The 22,024-nt window shown below is 36.0% G+C and overlaps 2 protein-coding genes across 3 annotated transcripts in view; both read right to left on the bottom strand.

The window, feature by feature from the left end:
• The window catches only part of Aspm (abnormal spindle microtubule assembly), a 43,490-nt gene extending 36,076 nt beyond the window's left edge, over positions 1-7,414 (bottom strand). Inside the window, exons 1-5 of the mRNA XM_021197629.2 lie at positions 7,024-7,414; positions 5,380-5,523; positions 3,775-5,203; positions 916-1,020; positions 528-674 (exon numbers count right to left, since the gene is read on the bottom strand). Of these exons, the coding sequence (XP_021053288.1) occupies positions 528-674; positions 916-1,020; positions 3,775-5,203; positions 5,380-5,523; positions 7,024-7,296 (2,098 nt within the window). The 5' untranslated portion in view covers positions 7,297-7,414. The remainder of the gene's footprint in view (positions 1-527; positions 675-915; positions 1,021-3,774; positions 5,204-5,379; positions 5,524-7,023) is intronic.
• A 1,488-nt stretch (positions 7,415-8,902) lies between these two features.
• The window catches only part of Zbtb41 (zinc finger and BTB domain containing 41), a 30,050-nt gene continuing 16,928 nt past the window's right edge, over positions 8,903-22,024 (bottom strand). For both annotated transcript variants that reach the window (XM_029538744.1, XM_021197594.2), the window contains exons 8-11: positions 21,613-21,719; positions 20,257-20,362; positions 19,240-19,328; positions 8,903-15,140 (exon numbers count right to left, since the gene is read on the bottom strand). In XM_029538744.1, coding sequence (XP_029394604.1) covers positions 14,485-15,140; positions 19,240-19,328; positions 20,257-20,362; positions 21,613-21,719 — 958 coding nt within the window. In that variant the 3' untranslated portion in view covers positions 8,903-14,484. The remainder of the gene's footprint in view (positions 15,141-19,239; positions 19,329-20,256; positions 20,363-21,612; positions 21,720-22,024) is intronic.

The raw sequence follows: 22,024 nt of genomic DNA, 5'->3' as shown, positions 1-22,024 counted from the left end.
AGTGCTTTGTCCACTGAGCTGTCACCTACTTCTGAGATTTTTGTAAAATATATTTTATCTCAAGAAAAAAAAAAAACACAATAAAAATGTGACTGCACTTTTTTTTTAAGGAAAAAAAGCATAATGGCATGAATCATATAATACAGAGACTCCTTTAATGCAGAAATTCCAAATAATGCTTTCTGCAAAATGCAAAGAAGCACAGTGAGGAAGTCACCTCTTTACAAAGAAGCCTAATAGTAGTTTAACATGTTAGCATCTCATCCTAGAGCTAACCCTATGATTTCTATGCCAGGGCAAGTCGAGTTTCCTTCTCAAGAAGAGATTCCTCCAACTCTTTCTTCCCTGTCCACTCCCATTTCTGCCTGGAAAATAAGCACTAGGACTATTTTGAAATTCTCCCAAATGGGCACCCAGGTTCATCATTATCACATAACTTTCCTACACACTTCTTTATTCAGACAATGAGCTAGTAAGCATCATTAAGTACAACATAATACAGTTATGTGTAATTCAAAACCGCTTACCTTTAGAAACATTGGTTTTTACAGTGAAGTCATCAGGTGTTAATATATAATTTAGCCACCAAGTGAAGCCCTGTTCCTGCTTTTCCTTCCAGCGTTCGTCATAGAACATGTTTTTTGCAGCAAACGGCATTGGGTGTCTAGGAATAGCTAAGAATAATATAATTAATTACTGCATAAGAAATTTTCCTTTAAATCATTTTTGAAAATAGATCAAAAGGACTTTTATACTAGCAAAATCATCTTTAAATCACTGAACAATGTTTACTGTCTCTCTGTGCTGAAGAGAGCTGAGAACTTCTCAAGTATGACATGCAGTCAGAGCAAAAGCTAAATGCATTATTTCCCTCTCAGAGCCTTTTTCAGTCTGGTAAATACAATGAATACTTGCCTGCTTTTAATGGCTTTATAAAGGTCAGATGAGACTGTGCTACAGCAACAATGGATCTTCTCTTTTTCTTTGTTTTAGAAAGAGGTGTTTTAAATATTAATGAATCTAAATTAAAATAGAAAACATAGTAGCATTAAGAAATAAAACGTTTCCAAATAGGTAACAAATTTCAGATTTCCACTTGGGCTCTTTATTATCATATTGATTTAAGAAATACTTAATAATATATTCGAGGTGCTAATGTTATAAACTTCAGTAAACAAACCAACCAACACCTCGGGGCTAGAGATAACGTAGTGGGTGAGAGCTCTTGCTGCTCTTCCAGAGGACCTAGGTTGACTTCTCAGATCACACAAAGTGGCTCACAACCACCTGTTAACACCAGCCTAGGGAATCCGATATTGCCCTCTCTCACTTCTATAGCACTAGGCACACACATCATTTACAGACAGTCAGGCAAAACACCCATACTCATTAAATTAAAGAACAACACCCTCCAAGTTACGGACCACAAACCACTTAATGAACTCCAAAAGCACCCCCTCCTGATGTAACTAACCACAACTTAGTGTGTGCACATTTCCAGACTGCGCTACATGCAGGAAAATGCAGACCTGACAGGTATGTTCTCAATCATTTGGCCATTGTCAGCCTTCAGCAGTATCAGAGGGCATTAGAAAGGCCTTCTGAAGAGGAATTCACCAAGATTCATTTAAGGAATATAACCTACTGACAGAGCAGCAACAGAGATGAAGTTAGGATTACCTGTGAGGAGCCACAAAAAAAGAGCAGAGTTCTACAATATTAATAACAGTGGCAACTAAAATTTAAATATACTACGTCAGGAACTGTGAAACATTAAATTCAAAATTCTATCCATACAGCTAACATAATAAATCAGCGTATTATACTTATCCACAATTTATATAATTAATATACCGGAACATAAAACAATTTTGTAGTCAAAGTTTTACATGCTCATAAATCAAGTCTAATATATAGAATTCTCTCTGAATGTAGCAGAGAGGTCTTCCGAGGTTTCTGCTTCAAATAAACAGTAGATTTGAGCAAGGGGACTTCCATGGTCATTTTTGTATTTATTCATGAATTTATTGATTCTCTTAATCATTTACTGTCTACTTTGTAGAAGGTCCAAATGGATATTTTCTTAAAATCAAAGAATTTATTTGTTTAGAGTGTATCTATACAAAACAGTGAAGTACCAAGATATCACTAACAGGCATGTACAACTGATTTCAGTTTTAAACATGGACTAGAATGACATATTGGCGTCCAAGTTTTGATGTGCAATACAATTACTAACAAATGGTACTGCCAGTTCCTATGAAGGAAACCTAAATGATGTCCACAGTGAGATCTCTTTGGTTACCCAGCCTGGTGGTCTTTGATTCTGCAAGAAAGCAATCATGATAGCATAATCTTCTTATTTGATGTCTCCTACTAACATTTGTGTTGATTGATTTCTTGGACATTTATGCTCTCATTTCAAATATTAAAAACTCGTCTTTTGGTAATCCCAAAGGCTAATGAATTTCCTTCTGGTAATATTTACAAGTATAAATATTTAGAATCAGACCTGATTTGGAATTTACATAAAAAGGATAGGAGAAGATTACCATAATTAAGGACAAATCCAAGGTGTTTGTCCTAGGCAATGAGATATTTAGCAGCATCATTCAGTGGATAGGAAGAATTTGGCTTTGTATAAAGCAAGTGAAAGGCACTGTTGGATAGTCATCTAGAAACATAATATTGACTATAGGTCTACATATTAGGAGTACATCCTGAAAACTATACACAGGATACATGTGTACAGTTGACATCCAGAACTGTGACATATGATAAGGTTATAAAAAGAACTTGAAAAATATTCTTATAGACCACAGACACAAGTGCTCAGTAATGTCCCCTACTGTAATCTGACACAGTGGGAGGAAAGAAAGGGGTAGTGTAACTTAAAACAAAATGGAAGGCTAATTTTTCCAGTCTGAAAAATTCAGGTCAAAAATGAGTAAGGACTTAATAGTAGTTAGAAGTCATGAAGTCATTACCTATAGGTAATGTACAGGCACAGAATAGTCAAGTGAGATTAGCCTAGACAAAGGTGAGATGGTTGGCTGCTTGGCTGGTTAGCTGGAATCTATTTGGGTAGCACAAGGAAAGAAGGCAGGCAGGAAAGTGTACTGATTGTGAAGAATTAAGAAAGTCAAGCTACATATGGAAAGGAACAGGCACTGCAAGCCGAGCTATGAAAACTACTAATTATGGAACAGTGGGTGTTACAACAATGATGGAGCTTGGCTCAGCAAGAAGGTCTGGATTCAGAGATGATGGATGTTAACATGCACTTAAGATGCTTTTAGGAGAGCAGAGCCCATGGATGCTGCAACTAAAAGGCCAGGTTCTGCAAATATCTTTAATTCTTCAGATTAGTTATTGGAGAGACTTTGAGAGAGATAGAAGTGAATGGTCTGAAAGATGAGTTTCAAGCTGCTCTTGGGTTGTTTCCCTTGCTTTTTGAAGAAAAGAGAAAAAATAATTTGGAAATAGATAAGAATAATAAAAAAAAAAATAATATCCCACCAGGGGGCCCAAGGTCATTTGGATGAAATATTTTGAAGTTAGAATTTAAGCAGAAAACTCATGAACAAAAATATCAAATTTAAACTGGTGTAGGATTAATAATTACTTCCCATACTATATCACAAGTGTCCTGTATTTCCATCAACAAACTGCTACAAGGACATCAATAGCAGATGTACTAAATCGGAGAACTCACTGCTGGAAATGATAAAATGCATTCTTCAACAACAACTCGACGTGTTATGGACAACCTACCCGTTTTCTTCTTCAGGCCTGACCGCTCCAAGCTGCTGATGTGCTTTGAGGTGAGTGCTTCTTTCTTTGTGGTTCTTGCAACAGTTAAGGGTGTAGATTCCAGAGGAGAAAAATGGATTCGTTTGACTTGACTCATGTCCATCCATTCTGCAACTGCTACCTTCCCATTTGCACCTCCCACTGTTCCATTGCTCTTTCTTTTACGAGCAACTACAACAGTTGAAGGCGTTACTTCATTTCTATAACTCGGAGGTTTACTTATTCCTGGTTCTACTACTGGAAGAGAGGAATGAAAACTTTTCTCTCTTAGGTCATCCACTTCTTTTCCACATTCACCTACTAGACCTTCCAGACATCTTTTTGCATCTGGCTTGTTAATCTCAGGTAGCTTTTCTCGGGCACTGGTGGGTTTCCTTTTCGTAACAGTGGCAGAAAGAATTGGGCGTCTCTTTTTCGGCTGTTTGCTCTGGTTACAAAGAGCATCTTGAAACTCAGAAATCTTGGGCTTTTGCTTTGTAAAACCATACTTATGTGAGTTCATTTCTACAGGGTTTTGTTTTTCAAATCTACTGCTGGGAGTCTGTGTATGCTGACACTCAGGGGTATATGCCAACCCTTCATTTATTCTCCAATCCTGAGTTTTATTTGACTTACCCGTTTGCTGACCTACATGTACCATGTTATCCTTTAAAAATTGTGTTGGAGACAAAACGGGTTTGACTGACTCTAAGTTTAGACCTTTTTTAAGTCCATAATTATCACTTAAAAAAGAATCTGGGCTTAAGATTGTTTGGCAAACTTCATGTATAATTTGGGATTCCAGACATACAGACTCTGAGGGATCTTTCCTAAATGTAGCTGATAAAACACTTCTCATTGACCTCGGGCCGTTATCAGACCCATAGCTGTTGTTTACAAAAGAATCTGGACTTAGAAAGTGTATTTGGGTCTGTGTACTATTCAAAGGTGAAGAACAGTTTGGGGCAAGCATGAGTTTTCTATCCCCTTCACTCTGGTGACTGACACTAATGGGATTAATAAAAGTTTCATTTGCAACTTCCTCATTAAAATCAAAAGTTTGTGAAATGCTGGCATCTTGTACTTTTAAATTTTGTGCATTTTCAGATTCATGAAGAGATGAATAGGCAGTGGACCCGCATAAAAACAGTGGCAAGCAAGTTTCACTCTGGCATTCTCTAACAGGGCTAATGGATGAGGTGGGTACTTTGTTTTCTTCAAGGGGCAAAGCATTGTTTTCTGTTGGGGAACAGCATTCACTCAAAGCCAGATTTTCACAAGGTTGCAGTGGGCTCCTAATTCTGTCTTTTTGTGAAATAGTAAATGATTCAGTAAAATTTTGGTTTTTGGAAGTCCTTTTTGTATGTTTTGAAGAGGCTGGAATCTTCTTACTGGTATTCCAAAGACTTCTCTGTTAAAAAAAAAAAAAAAAAAAAAAAAAAGAAAGAAATATACTAAAGAAGTTGTAAGCTTTTCTTAATTAGTTTTAAATAAGTGATGTTATAAATGTCCCTTCATGCTCCCCAACTAAATGTTTCTACATGACAAACATTTCCTTCCAGTAAATCACAATGATTAAAACATTACCTTTTTCTTCTTATGCTCTTCTGCATTTCCTAGTAATATAGCCTGGTGCTTCAGAAAATCATTTACAAGAAATGTAACAATCTCCCTTACTCCCCCTTCTCTCAGTGGTGTCCAGGTAACAGAAATGGTAATTTTTTCTTTAGGCTATAATCAGAAGAACACATTGTAAGTTATTATGACAATATAATTAATAATAGCCAAATCACTATACGTAACTTAGAGCAGATTGATAACTGTTAACACACCCTAATAGAGTTAATTATTTTTTTCCTATTCAGTTTTCCTACACTTATTCATTATAAGAAAATAAAGCCACTGGCAATAAAAGTCCACAACAATCTAAAAAAAAATAAATGTAATAAAATTCAATTGCACAATAGCAAAAGAACTGATAATTTACAAGTCATTTTAATTGAATGGGTTTTAAAATGTAATGGCTGTGGTTCGAGTCCTAGTTCAGTGGTAAAGTTGACAAGCTTGTGTGGTGGAATGAACCTTGTTTAAGTGAAAAGGATAAGCTCTTCTTGAAAAGTAAAAATCATAGATTTTTAGGCCAGCTGATTAACAATAATAACAGAATTTCCCCTCTACAAGCCAGGATTTATCCTTAAAAAGATATCTTTCTATAGACAGAAATCCAGGCAGCTGTTCATCAAAGGGAAGGGCAATGGTTTCTTAAGTCTTGGGATTCCCAATGATGCAACCAACCTCGGATCTCCCCCCCCCCCGCCCCCCGCAGGACCATCCTTACTACTTAGTAGGCAGTGTGTGCAAGCTCCCTCAGCTAACTGTTTCCACAGCTTTAGATTCTACTCATTGAAAGGACACAGTAATCCCAGTCAGAACGAAACCTTTTAAGACTACAAGAACAGCAAAAGAAGAAGAAAAAAAAAAAAAAGAGTAAAATACAAAGGTTGCCTACACATCACGTATAAGGGTTGGGGTGTGGATATTTAAACAAAACATTTTTTTTTCATTATCGCAATAGAAATGTAGTTCCACTGATTCCAAACATATGAAAAACAAAATGCATCTGAAAGGAAGCAATTAGAAAATTTTCATCAATGTACTCCTCCAGTCTCAAAACAGGGAAATGTTAAAGTATATCATCTTTAGATACTCATATTTTGCAACGCCTGCCAAAAATCTATTTAAAACGCTTGTCTGTTTAACAGAAACTTTCTGAAATGCTTCTAGGGATGGCAGGTGCACGCGCTTTTATTCATGATCCCAAGCAAGTTACTGCCCACTTTCTCCAAACCGTAGGACTCCAAAGACGGTCGACGGAGTTGACGCGGTGCTGGGGTCTTGCTCTCTCCTAGTCTCACTTCTGCAGAGGGTGTTCCCAGGATCAAGAGGGAGAGTAGATTTGGTGTTGGGTCTAGCTCTTTCCCAGCCTAGCCTCAGCAGAGGGAGCCTCACCCACTTCCCCATCCCTGGTCAAATCGGGGAGCTGACAAGGTCTTGGGGTCCTGTTGTATCCCTGCCCTACCCTGCAAGGAGAGCGTCCCAAGATCAAAACAGTAAGCTGACTTGGTCTCGGAGTCCCATAATCTCCTAGCCCCACCGTGAAGACTAGGAGCTGATTCAGATCTTCTCCGATTTTTTTGCTATATCCCAAGGTGACGTGCCCCTCGCACCCACCTTCAGCTCGCAGCGGTTCGGCGACACGCTGAAGCCCTGGCCTGCGGCGCGCAGTAGCGACAGCTCCACCTGCAGAGGCTCCTCGTGCGGGTTGTGCAGGACCAGAGACCGCGTCCGCGACGTGCCCACGCGGACATCCCCGAAGCAGAGGAAGGGAACGGCGCAGAAGTGGCTGAGCAACAGCACCGGCGGAGACGGGTCCCCGGACGCGGGATCTGGGCGCGCCCGCCGCCCGCTCTCCTCTGGGCAGGAGGCTGCCTGCACCGTCGCCATGGCAGCCGCCCCGGCCGGGCAGTCAGGTACCCGCTGTCCGGCTCCCGCCGGCTTCCCGGAAGCCAGTGACAAGGACAAAGATCAGAAAGCCAGAAAGATCCCCCAAACTCCCGGGAAAGTAGCCTAGCCGCTTTTGCTCGGTTCAAATATCTCGCCTCGACCAATGGGGAGCTCCCGGAACCTCCTCGCTACAGCACCAATCAGCGAGTAGAAACCCGCCCACATCACTAAAAAGAGCCAATGAGCGAGCGAAAGTGCCTGGCCAATGAGGAGGCGGCGCCTTGTTTAAACGTTGGCGGGGTTGTTAGGGTTACCAGGGGCAAAAACAAAAAAGGGCAGCAAACTTCCCCTACTCTATGAGCCGGTCAGTTAGAGCGGAAATTGCCCTTGATGTTTTAAACACGTTGCGGTGAAGAAAAGGGTATCATAACTGTGTCCAACCCACGGCTGCATGCGGTCCTGAATAGCTGAGTGCAACTTGTGAACAAGTTCCTGGAAAGAAATGGCATCTTCAACTGGTCCTAGGCAAGGCTGAGTAACTGATAAAGAGCACCAGTGATGGTGGAGGGGTTAGAACGTTGGCGGTCAAGCCCTATAAACAATTATTGGGGAACACAGCTAGCTCTAGTCTTAATAGCCATGTCATGCTATCTTTCCTAAGTTACCTAACATCTTTGTGACCATTGTGTAAAATAGTTGCATGGAGAAATAGAGCACTGGTTTCCAACCAACCAAAAGTGAGTACTGCCAGCATGAGGCTATACCAGGGTTCCCTATTGCCTTTAGCACACATGTCTAATGTTTCTCCTATGTATTTGAAAAGTGCCTTTAAGTATTGTAAAAAACAACAGCAAAACAAAACCCAAAACAAGACCATCATCGACTTGTTACGACCTTGGAACATCGAATTTGGAATAAATTATATCTGTGTCCATCGGCCATGGTCTTTCACACGTGAGATTTTTTTTTAGTAACATGTGGTTTACCAATATTGTATCACTATATCAAAAAGTTCCACAGTGATTGTCACACATTACCAGACACAGTTAAATAAGCCAAGAAATACTTATATAAACCATGTCTTATCTGATATGTCTGTCCAAAATTAATCAGCTTTATACGTTTCCTTGGCTGAATAGAGATGTGATGAACTGTTGGCATGTTGTTGGGCTGTTTTGTGTTTTTTAGACATGAACTCTCTTTGTAATTATCAATAACGATGGCAATTTGAAGACAGAAATGGAGTTTGTTAGGTTGGGATGAGATCCTGTAGGGTCATTAACATTTCACAGCAAGCCCCCTCCCCCCCAAAACCAGAATGAATAATTGCAGAAATGAGGAGAGGTAGGAATGCCCACTTTTAGTATTATATAGGATATATTTTTTTCAGTAATAGAATTTTGCTACACTTTAAAATTCTCCAAAAGCAATATGACTACTTCAAAGTCATCTCTAATACTTGAATTTATATATAAAAAATTAAGGCCAATTCATCTATACATTTAATATATACTTAAATATAAATATATTTTAAGTAATTTGTAATTTATTAAAATTATGTTTCAAAACGTTCCCAAGATACTTGGTTTTGCCTTTGTTCATCGTTTTTTATGTTTTATAGACACTTGCAAAACATTGTGATCCCATACTCTGGAAGTGTAATTTGAAAAGAATCTTGGTGTGCTTTACTAGGACCAAAGAACTGTTTATTTTAAATATTAAAATAACACAAGGAACTAATTAATATGTAAGACCTCATCTACTCCTCACAAGGAACTGAATTTTTGCTATACATTTATATTTAAGAAACATGAGACAAACAAAACATCTACTAAACTTAAGACATTTCTCATAAAGTAGAAAATAATGAATTTTGATATTTTAGATTTTCCTTTGTAATTGCTTTTAAAACAGTCCTTAATTAAAAACAAAAATTATGATTAGAGACAGAAAACAAAAGCATTTCTATTTCAATATATACCATTTCTCCCTTAAATAGAACAGTTGTGACAGAACACAGAGCAGCTAAACACCTAGCTTTTGGCAATCACCCTCATCAACTGTAATAGTTACAAGGAGAAAAGTCTGATTGTTAAAAGGATAAATGAAGTTCAATAATCACACCACAGTACATTATTCAACTTTATACAAGCAGGAATATCAAACAGAGAAGCATAGTGACAATGAGATGTACACATGCTCTTCATTAAAGAGATGTTTCAGAATCTCTGGCAGTAATGCGAATTTTGAAATTGCTTAGCTTTACTTGAGAATTCAGAAGATTTTCATATTTAAGTAACATTTGTTCTCCAAGTAACATCTTTAAATTCTCTCTAAATAAGTGGCTTGGGATCTTTCAAAGGTCACAGACTTAAAATCAATATACAGTAAGTTAAAACATGGATAAGTCGAACATAAGCGCACCCTCCCTACTAAATCATCCTCTTCTCATCTTCCACACAATCAATCTAATCCTATTGCTTTTGTAATAGTAATCCACTTCCAAAGAGGAAGCATAAAACATGCTGATACCATAAAGGAAAGTATTCTAAGTAAAAATGTTATAAGAAATATGGAAAGACACCAAAAAAGAACTCACAGAGATTACTAAAAGGAAACAGGCAAAAGAAATGAGTGGATATGCAGAATTGTCGAGTTCCTATAAGCTGTGTAGAAAATTACTCTCAATCCATTACACTAATAGCAGGTAACATTTAACATAATACCACTTAAAAATTAAGAAACAGTACTTATTCCTTATTAAATAATGCATTTTCAGTCTTTTGAAATTTGGCACTAAATATGTCCAAACATGACTGTTGAAAAGTCGTGCTTTTTCCTGAGTCATCAACTCAAGTTCAATGTTGACTAGGATGCCGCCGCTCACTAACACCAGCTCTTCTCATACCACCAACCATGTTCAGTTCAGGAAAAGTGAACTAAGCCTTCAGTGCAAAGCTGTGTGTTCCTGGTAACAAGTTACTTAAGAGGAGAGCAATCAGAGAGAGAGAGAAGAGGAGCAGACATACTATTCCTTCTGTCAGATTCTGCTAAACATCTAGACAGGCTGAGGAGTGACTCCATAGCTATAAAGGCCACAGTACAAACTTAAAAGACATGTAAATTATAATAAAGACCGGTGTCCACACTACTGCATAATGCCAATTTTCCTAAGTTAATATAACATGTAAAAGGCTATTGCCCGGCCAGCAGGCAACAGGAATATTAAGACTCAGAACCAAATAATAAAACAAAATGAACAAGTCATTTATTTCCCAGTACAATCTAGGCAACAAAGAAAATGCTACACAACTACATATCTCTGAAAAAGTACAAAGTATTCAATTCAGAAAAGATGGTCTAAAAGGACACTCTTAACTAATGTTCAAAACCTCTTGATAAATAATAAATTAGAGTGATATTGTAGGAAGAACATTCAAGCTCATAGACACACCAGGTTAGTTGTGTTTAGGTAACTTGTGATTGAGTGAAAAAGCAATGGGTGGAACTGATTAGCCCTTAACACTTTACAGTCACTCCATAAAGGTGTTTTTGACACTTTTCAAGGTTGAAAGAAAGCAGTGTACTTCTTTTATGCTACCATCATTAAAAGGCAGTTTATTAAAGCACCAGTTTAAAATGGTATTTTTATTCCTCTTTTGCCCAGCAGTAAGGTTCTAAATTGTAAGTCTGCAAACTTTACTACTTTTATAGTAGCTTGAAGGTATCTTGCTGGCATGAGGAACAAACCCTATGGTTAAGTAGTATTTTAGGCTGTCAAAACCAAAGGGATTTCTTATAAAAATAACCTCGACTTGATCTAAAAAACAAACAAACAAACAAAAACCTCTAAGGCAGAAATTATTTTTATACTGTAGTGTAAAATATAGGATTATTGAATAGTGTTCATTAAAAAAACTGCATTTAATTAAACTGAGAGAAATGAGTATTCTCACTTGTAACTGGTTGGTCAGTATGAATGTTCCCAGAGTATTTTCCTCTACTTATTTTATACACATAAACACAAACATTTAATACTTAATCTCAGTATTCAAACTAACAAGTTTTAAAATTCAATATCCAAGGACTTCAGCTGTGCTTCTTTGGACAAATATATAGTCAAACAACAAAGAATTTAAATTCTTTTCAACTACTCAATACCTACTCAAAATCTTTGGTGCATTAAGTCAGAGACAGTAAGTTAATAAATTTCTGCACTCAATAACTTATTCAATTTACAGATTAAGTGCTAACATATCTATCAAAATTAATTTAAAACAATAAATTATACTCACAAAATAAAATATTCACAATGAGGCTAAACTTACGTGTGAGATTCAAAATTTTAACCATAGTTACAAAATAATGATTTTTAGAGTCATAAAAAGGTCAACTAAGAAGAGTGGAGTCCATTTTATAATTTTTGTGCCAACTTAAACAATACTAATATACATTCAGTTTACTCAAATCCATGTTCTTACATTTTTGGAAACCAGAGGGAACAGTAATCTTTTCATTATTATGGGTTTACTTATTTCTTCCTAAATATTCTACTGTCTACCTCCAGACTGCGTTAAGAACAAGAGAACACAGTTCTGCATATAGTAAGCCTTTGTAAATGCTATGTGCCTCCTCCTTCCACTCAAGGCAGTTCTGTCATGAGAGTAGAGTCAAAATGAGTCCTATCTCTCTAAAATGGAAATACATCATTTCCTTTCTATTTCAAAACTGCTTACGAGATTCAAATGAGATAACGTGAAAATGTTTTAAATAACAGACATTATTTCAGCTTTTCTACAATAATAGCTAAGTACAATTATAAAATTGTATGTCACTTTACATAAGAGCTATATTCTTAAAAAGTCCTATGTAAGCCAATTCCTAAAATTAAGTCATATATTTAAAGTGTTAGAATATCATTATTGAAAGAACCTTAAGTACCTTCAAAGCCCAAGGTAATATTTCCACTGTGAAAAATGTAGTATCCTCCTTTTCTGTCAAAATATACAATTCATCATGCACATAAACACATATATAACATTTGCCTTTTTTGATAAACCGGAATTTTTTTACATTAGCTTTTCTCTAAAGCAAAGTACGTTTCTAAGTATGATGTTTTCATTTCAGTAAGATATTTAGTTAGAAATCTTATCTGCCTTTAGGATAAAAATCACAAATCTGTACTCTTGACAATGATTTCTAAGTCCAGGACTCATAGTGCTCAGACTCCGCTCTGTCATTAGTGCCCACAGGACACTTCCACACTAAGAAGACTTTAGCAATAAGAAATAATACAAAATTAAGTTCACTAGTCCAAAGATAATTACAACAACCAAACTTTGATAAGTGAGGCAAAACTCAGGTTATCTTTATTATTTATATTAGCTACTTTGGTTAATGCCTCAATTTGCAACATGCTCTTTGAACATTAATATGGCAACTGTTCCTATAAAGTACCTTCATTTCTTAAGTGCTTAAACAGTGTCCTCCTTATTGATTACGTTTTATTCACTAGAAGTTCATTATTTTATTTGTGATATGTTTTCAAAACCCACAAGGGCCAAGCAAGACGTTGCAGTTTACACACAAACACACACACACACACACACACACACACGCACACGCACACGCACACGCACACACACACACACACACAAAAGTGCTAAAAGCAATTAGGAGTGTAAACAAATTGAAATAGAAAAGTTTTAAAAACTGCTATTTTTCCAGTAGTTTCCATACAAACTGCATGTTAACAGTGAGTCAACCCTGCCTATCTAAGCATCAGCAACCCCACAAGGAAAACCTCATCCTACATTAAGATGAAATTGAGTTAAAAAAATGCAAAGTGCACATCTCTAAAGATATTTCATATTTCTGGAAGATTTTTTTCTTCACTTAAACTTAATCTGTGAAGTGCTGCTGTAAATCATATTTCCTTTCACCAAGACTTCAACCACTGCCTCATCCAGAAACAATGAACAACAGAGACAAATCTCATACAGAAGCAAAAATAAAGATCTGGTTTAAGTGTCAATCTATACACAAACAGTAGTGCACTCAGCTGAAGAGCATCATGTTAAGTTAGGGCGGATTTGAGAATAGGTTTGGCACCTTTTCTGATAACTATATGTAAAATATCTAGGTTCTGTTTCCCTGCTTCAGACAGGCAAATGTGGTGAATGAAACGCTAACTACACTGTGGAACTGAACTGCCATCACTTTAGTGACACTTGTCCCTTCCTTCCTTACTCCTCTGTAGATACTGACACATACTGAACGAGGAGGAAGTACCCAAATACAAAATGCAAATGTACACTGATATGTAGGTGAAACTGACATCTTTTCGTTACGATATACTCAATTAGATAATTTAATGTCTAGAGCTAAGTTTGTATTTATTATTTAACATAGTTGAGTACAGGTCCAATTATCTAGATTAAAATAACAATCTTATATTTTATTTAGCATGCTAATCTTGTATTTGTTAGCTCTTGGATTTTGACTTGTGAAAAATCCAAATATACTGACAAAAAGAATGGGTAGATGACAACCTCAAAGTATCAAGATTTTCTTACAAAAATATGTAAGAAATTTCAATAAGTTTCTAAACTCAACTTTGAAAATCTGAACAAAATATTTAATTAGTACTAAACTTTTGCCAATATTGACATGTTTACATTCCTTCCTATAGGCTACATAGTTCTTAAAACTTCATAGCAATATGGGAAACGGACAAAATAGATGATTAAAAGTAAAACCTTGGCTTGGGGCCCACACCTGTTAGCAACTGGTTGGCTAAGGCAGAAAGTCTGTCGCAAATTGAGGCTACCCTGGGCTACAAACTAAGACCCTGTCTCAAAAAAAAAAAAAGAAAAATGAAAAAAATTCCACTGATGATTTTAAAAAAAAAAATACCTCCACCATTGTCAGCAGCTAATAATCTGAAATTTTAAAATTTCAAAATTAGTACTAAATGATTTTTTTTTAAAAAATCATACTTCAAATATTATGTCAAAACGTGTCCAAGTATTCAGTCAACAGAAATAAACTTTTCTTGATTTGAAGCTGTTCTGAAGACTTGAGAAATTAGGGGGAAAGATGGAGAAAAAAATAGCAGCCCTACTAATTCAAAAACCAGTAGCTTCTGGCTGTCAGCTTACAGCATTAAACAGTCTATGGAATGGTTACTCATGAACGATGTTCACTACTGGACATATTCTGGACAGCAGTTGTGCTATCAAGGCCCAGTAATGTTCCAAGGTAAGACGGTTCTCTAGGATCTAGCATCTGTTCAGGTCGGACTGGATGAACTATATTTGCAGGCTGAGGAGTAAGAGTGTATTTTTCCAGAAAAGCTAAGTCTGCTGCACGAGGATAATCAGTTGACGGTGGCTGTGGTGGCAGCATCTCATGGGACGATGTGGGAAGTGTGGTAGTATGAGGCACCAGATCACTGGATGTGTCAGGCATTTGAACAGGGACCAATGTTACTGGAACACATACTTCCGCAGACACGTTCTGTAGCATAGTCTTGGCTTCCGACTGATAAACTTTGGGCTGGTCCAGATACTGTTTTGTTTCTGCTTGAAAGATCTTATCATCAGATGAGTACTCTATTGGCAAAGACATGAGTTTTTCCTCAGAAGTACTGAGAGAATCATCAGGAGATTTTATCCCATGAACATGATCAATGTGGTACTTCAGCTTATCTTTCCGCTTAAATGTTGCATTGCAATGTTGACAATTGAAAGGCCGGGCATCAGAGTGAATAACCAGGTGTTTTGTTAAAGTTTTCTTAATTCTAAACGACTGATTGCAAATTTGACACTTGTATGGTTTTTCACCTGTATGAAAAATAAAATTAATATATAATGTACCCACTTGATAAGATGGCAAATATTAAGTAGCAAATTTATCCCATGCATACCTGTAAAAAGAGCAGTGTTTTATGTTATCATAAATGAAGACAACCTATCAAACTCATAAAATTAATGAATTAAACATCAAAATGATCTGGGCTTCAGGCCTGAATAAACCTTTTACTAGCCAAACCTCTAAGTCTGGTTCCCCTCCTGCAATGTAGAACAACAGTTCCTACATAAGGAAATAAAGAAACAGGGCTAACTAGCTGCTTAGTCCGATTCTCAGTATAATGTTAAGTGCTTGCTTGGTGAGCCTTATCACCATTGCTTTATCACTACTAAAAAAGACACACGAAAGGTTTATTAAACTGAAACACTTAATTTTCTTCTACGTACAAAGATTTAAAAACCAAAGCAACTGATTAACTTGATCTTTTAAGGGTCAGAACAAAAGTAGTAACTTTTATCTGCAGCAAGATGAAAACTTTTAAAGTTCACTGGGGAAAAGAGTAAGAATGCCAAGTCCGTCTTGATCTTCTGCAGTTGGGTTGTTATACTATAGTTTTTTGTTTCTATATTTTTTTATGAAAAAAATATAGAAGCAAAAAACAAACAAACAACATAAAAAGTTCTAGCACAGACAAAATGCTAGAAAGAGTAGTATCCCCATAAAGACATGTATGCTCTAATCCACAGAAACTGAGCATGTTGCTTCACACCAGAGACTTTGTAGTGTGTTTAAGGTTAAGACTTTGAAATGGGCAAATTAACTGGATTATCAGAAAAGCCAAATAACTAGAGGAAACCTTAAACGGTGGCTGATAGTTCGTAAAGTCAGATGTGACAGCAGAACTAACTCCAGATCCTAGATTTGAAAATGGATGCTGAAAGCCACAAATGAAGAAGCCACAAACTGCACAGAGAGGGGAGAAAAGCAAATGCTAACAGTAGTTAAGCTTGAGCTCTGGATGAAACAGAAGTACAGCACCTGCCTCTCAAGCTAAGGCCCAGGGTTTAATTCCAAGACACACACACATACCCTAGAAGCCCTTAGTTATCATATGCACTATTAAAATAATTATAAAATTAAAATCTACAAAACATAGGTAAAGAATTATAAGGTAAAGACATTATAAGGCATGTCAGCATCCTGAAAAGTGATATCTATTTTTCTTGGAAAGTAGACACATCTAGAAAAAAAAAAAAAAATCACTCATGAAAACAAGCCAAAAAAAAAACCTACTCATTTTCACCATAAAAGAGAAAAGATAAGAGAATGAATATAGTTAAGAATCCATAATATGAAATTCAGTCAGGGAAAATTAACTTCTGGTAATGTAATCAAAATAGCCAGTCATGTCTTTCAAGGATGTTACTCCCAAGGAGCAGTGATGAACGATGACTCGATGACTCTAACAACCTAGTACTGCTCAATTATTCGATGAATTCATGTAAAAAGTAAGGCAGGTCTATAAGATTTGTGCATTTTATAAACTACCATGAATAAGAATAGTTTACAAGAACAATTCATGTTAAGAAAGAAAAGAAGGAGGGAGGGAGGGAGGGAAGGGAGGGAGGGAGGGAGGGAGGGAGGGAGGGAGGAAGCAAAGAAAGCAAGGAAGTTAAAATCAATCCCTAAACAGTTTATCATCCTTGTGAGAATTCTAATCCATTACATCCCAACAAGGCAACTGATGAGGATATATACAACAAAATGGCTGAGAATAATCCATTTGTAGAGGAAAATCTTAGGATCCCAACTAATTTCTCTGATTTTTATAATTGAAAGGAAGTTTTAAAGTAACTCATAGGAAAGAATGATAATGTCAAACTGAAAATGACCTATATTGTACCTTGTCTGCAGAAATGATGTACTAACAGATCAGGAAAAGTTAGTAAGAAGATTCCAAAACCCAGTAACATGTAATGGACTAAATATTTTAAGACTAAAGAAAAAAAGAGTAATATAATTTTATTACTATCTATGTATACATATATTAATTATCTATATATACATATATTTTTGTGTGGGTACAGGTGTGTACACAAACTTTTGAAAGTCAGGGTCTACCTCAAGTGTGTCTGACATGTTATTGGTCTAAGTTTTCCAATAGGAACCTGTCTGTCTCCAACTCCCAAACCATCTTGCCTGTAAAATGACAAAGTAGGTGCTACCACACCAGCTTTTGTATATGGGTTCTTGGGATGAAATTTGGGCCCTTCTGTGTGCACAGCAAGGACATAATCACCTAGTCTATCTCCCAGCCAAGACAACAAAATCTTTTGGTCACCAAAAGGGTACTGCAGGTCACTTCAATGAGAATAGTTCAATATTCTTCACCATCTCCTAGTTAGATCATATAAAATTACTATGTAACTGGCAATTCCTCATCACATAAATTTAGAAATTCCATTTCCTAGATAAAGATGCCAGTAAACAGAGATCTTGATTCTGAAATGTGAGTTGATAATGTGAATGATAAGCTGATAAGGAATAATGTCTTTTCAATGGTCATCATGAACTATAAACACTTTCAACACTCATGTATGGACAAAACTGGGATGTGGATCTAGGAAACTAATCAATTTTTGGAAAAGTCACTTTGTCATGTCTCACTGAGGTCTCAGTCTCAAATCCAGACTGATGGCTGCTTTTGTAGTTTTACTGAACACAGATGCATTAACAATGCATCAACAATGCCTACAGCAACACAGTTACGTGACTATGGCAGAAACAGTCTGCTATTTATTTATTATCTGACTCTTTATAAATACTTGCAAACCTTTGCTTTAGATTGTCTCTTCCCCTTGTATTCTATCATAGCTACAGTAGTTTTACTCTGTGACCAAGTGAGTGGAAAGACATCTCTAATTCCAATCAAGTATGAAATAGCCGGATATAACTCTTATCATTGGTCAAAATCAACTGCTATGAATTAAACCATCAATCATCTCAGCTTAAATTTTTGTGAGTTCACCATCAATTTCAGAGTTCTATTCGGTTTTTATTTATAACTGATGTGAAAAAAACAGTATTAACAGAGCTTCTCCAGTTTACACTCCTACAGATGCACTCCTGAAACTTTTTCAGAGTTGTATCTGGCTACTTCATACTGGATTGGAAATAGAGATGTCCTTCCACTGGATCACAGAGTAAAACTACTGCAGCTATGATGGGGAGACAAGGAGAAGAGACAATCTAAGGCATCTGGGAATATGTAATTTTGCTTTTAGCAGCATCATTGTATCTTTACTAACTCTGGTATTTAATTACCTAAATTAATTTATTTCCATTCTAACATTCACAATATAATTACTTGTTTCTACCAGAGTAGCAGCTCTAAAAACACAGAGTATAAAACAAAGCAATTTTAAGTACATAACAAACCTCTTGATTTAAAAAAAATAAATAAAACTTTAAATTTTCTGTATGAGGGAAAATAAAATCAATGTATCTTATATTTCATTAGAAAGTGAGTGAATGGGACGCATTGAAAGCCAAGTTTTCTACTATAAACGACTAAAGGCTACATGTACCTATATGAGAAAATCCAGACACTATGACTTAATATGAGTCGTGAGATATAAGCACCACTCTTTTAAAAGAAAATAATGACAATAGAAGCCTAAGAAAATGTTCCAAAGTTCACACTGGAGAACCACAGAGCAAAACAAAAGGAAGTACTGAAGACAGGCTAATTCACTACAAAAAAGAATTCCCTGGGGCTGGAGAGATGGATCAGCGGTTAAGAGGACTGACTGCTCTTCCGAAGGTCCTGAGTTCAAATCCCAGCAACCACATGGTGGCTCACAACCATCTGTAACGAGATTTGCCGCCCTCTTCTGGAGTGTCTGAAGACAGCTACAGTGTACTGACATATAATAAATAAGTCTTTAAAAAAAAAAAAAAAAAAAAAAAGATTTTCCTAAATCTTCGAAATTGAGACGAGAGCCAAAACACTGCTTATTCATGACATGAATTCTAACAACAAAAAAAAAAACTCTGTACATAATAACACATCTAGATGTTTCATTATTAATAACTACCCAAAGATCAGCATCAAGTACCCTTAAATATTACCTGAATGTGTCCGAAAATGCATTTCCAGACTTGACTTTCCTTTAAAAATCTTCTTACAAACATCACATTGATGAAATGTTGCTTTATATCTAAGAAAGTAAATGGGTTCATTTATGAAATGTAATCAATAATAAATATAACTGACAACACTGTAACTAAACAGACAACTGTCATAACAATAAAGCATGCAAATCTGGAGGAAGAGCAGTACTTTCAAATCCAGAGCTTCTTGCTCTAATTATATTTAATTCAAGAATTTAAAAAAAAAATGTTCGCGAGAATAAAACTTCAAAATATCTTAACCCAACTTTTAAAACAGTTATTAAATATACAAATAATACAAGCAAAAGAATAAACTTCATAATTACTGAGCTAAATTGCAAAAAGGGCTAGAACAAAACACTTGTAATAAATTTTCTATATTCTTTTTTTTTAATTTTCTATATTCTTATGGTGCTAATGATTACTATATTGTAGAAATATACACTAAAACGTGTGAACTTCACCTTAAGCAAATTATAAGTCAGTTAATTAAGGAAACAGATACTGAGTCTGATTAAAAAAATAATCTCAATGTATGCATTTATCCATGGTAACGTGGCTCTCATTAGTTCACCTAACAAATATTACTAAAAGTTAAGAATAAATAAACTTTATCCCTAAATAAAAAATAAACAAAATATGAATCCTTTTTTCTTACTACACACACATATAAGCTATAATTGGCCCGAAAGTTAATATAGTTAACAACACAGTGGAATGCCTAATGTTAATGCCGCCTGTGAAATGAGCAGCATTTAAGTGAAATCCAATGCCTATCGCTTCCTAGCCTTTGAGTCAGGCACAGAGAAGGTGTAGTAGGGACAGTTCTTTAAAATTTTAGAGAAGTATAGCAACCAAAGAAAGAGAGATGATTAACCTGACTAAATTAAACAGAACAAACAAAAAGTCTAAATGCCCTCCATGCATCCGGGACTCTGCCAATGTAGTGCAGAGGAAAGAGGCTCGAGCACTCACTTCTGCCACACCTTCTCTCCCAGGTGCACACTCTTGTAATGAACAGTGAGGTGATCCCTGCGACCAAAGCACTTTCCACACTCTTCACACTGATGAGCCTTCTCACCTAAAAACAAAGGCCCACATACATTTTTATCATAATAAGCATTTAAGCTATAATGACCAAACAGTAAGATGATTTGATGGGAAATATACCAGAAAAAGTTATCCTTTAATCTGGCTCATTTCCTAAATATCACTGACACAAGTATCTTTCCCAAAGAACCTATGCCTAATTTTATGATATGGATATTTTGATCATGTGGAAAAGAAATTAGTAACTTTCTGTGGTAGACATCTAACTTTTCCTTTCAATATAAGAGAACAAGATAAAAATTTACTTCAAACCTAAGGTAATGATTAGAAATATATCTAGATATAAAACACTTTGAACACACATTAAATTCAGATGTGCTACTTAACTACCTAGAAAAGGGACCTGAATATTTTCAGATCTTTGTATTTTAAGATAGATTCATCTATGGAGATTTCTTAAATTTGCAATGAACCAAAAATATAAATATAAATATAATGGAAAATCCAGTTGATGGTCTATTATTATATATCCAAACAAAGGTTATCTTTAAACATCACTGTCTCAGTACCAATGTGCAATTAATGCATGTGACTTCTAGAAATACAAATTTAGATTTCCCTTACCTGAAATGAAAACGTGTAATAGCAATTAAAATGTCATGAGACCTGTAATCTCTAAGAAGTAACAATGGCTACAATTTGCCTGGATGTGATCATTAAGAACCCTATCTTCACACTTCATAGTTAAGGAATGTTTAATAACAATGGTATTCACTTGTTCTACTGTGCTCATAGAGAGGGCTCCTTCTATTACTGCACTCAAATAGTTGGCTACTAACACTTCCTGAACATCAATCTGAGACAAAAATTCCCAGAGTATAAAAATTATAATATAAAGATCTGAAAATTGGTTAGGATTATAAAACACAAAGCTCAAAATCCAGTACAACAAAAACTTTAACACCCAGTTATAATAATGTCCTTTTAACACACCAAATTTTCACCAGCTTCTCAAATATAATCACAGTGAGAAATGTGGTTCTTTCTCCAGCACTGGTACATGAATCAACATAATATGCAAATTACAAAATGAGAATCTATTCAAAACCAAACTTTAAAATTTCAGTAAAGATATCATAATTATTTCCCTATTTTCAGATGCTTTTACAGAAAGGATTTAAGACAAGCATTATGAAGGGGTGATCAACAACTGTCAAACAACTAAACCTAGCGAGCATAAACAGGTCACACTGAGGAAACAGCAGTACAACTACAACCTACCTGAGTGTATTTTTTTGTGCTTTGTAAGGTGGTCATGGCGAATAAACGTTTTCCCGCATTCATCACACTCATATCTTTTGTCATCATGATGCACTCGCAAGTGAAGCCTACAGAGATAAAGGAACAGGCTGCTGAAACTGCTATAGAAAGAAAATACTTGATTTTGAATAAATGATGAAAAAGAATGAAATTAGGCTGTCTGCTCAACCATGGTCACATATCATTTGCTTTGCATCAGTGACTTTTAGAGTCCTGCCCCATCTTCTAAACAAAGATCTCAGGGTTTCTACTCACCTTTCCGAAAGAGTACTTTGAAATGTGCATATCCCATATCAGTTCTAGACACTTCCTAAGTACTTGGATCTTAGATCTACCTTACAAACTTGACCAAATGTTTGGGGAGTGTTATTGG

This window comes from Mus pahari, chromosome 5, assembly GCF_900095145.1.
Source record: "Mus pahari chromosome 5, PAHARI_EIJ_v1.1, whole genome shotgun sequence".
NCBI classification, from domain to species: domain Eukaryota; kingdom Metazoa; phylum Chordata; class Mammalia; order Rodentia; family Muridae; genus Mus; species Mus pahari.
Note: the sequence above shows the minus strand (reverse complement) of the source record. Positions and strands in the feature narration are given on the sequence as shown.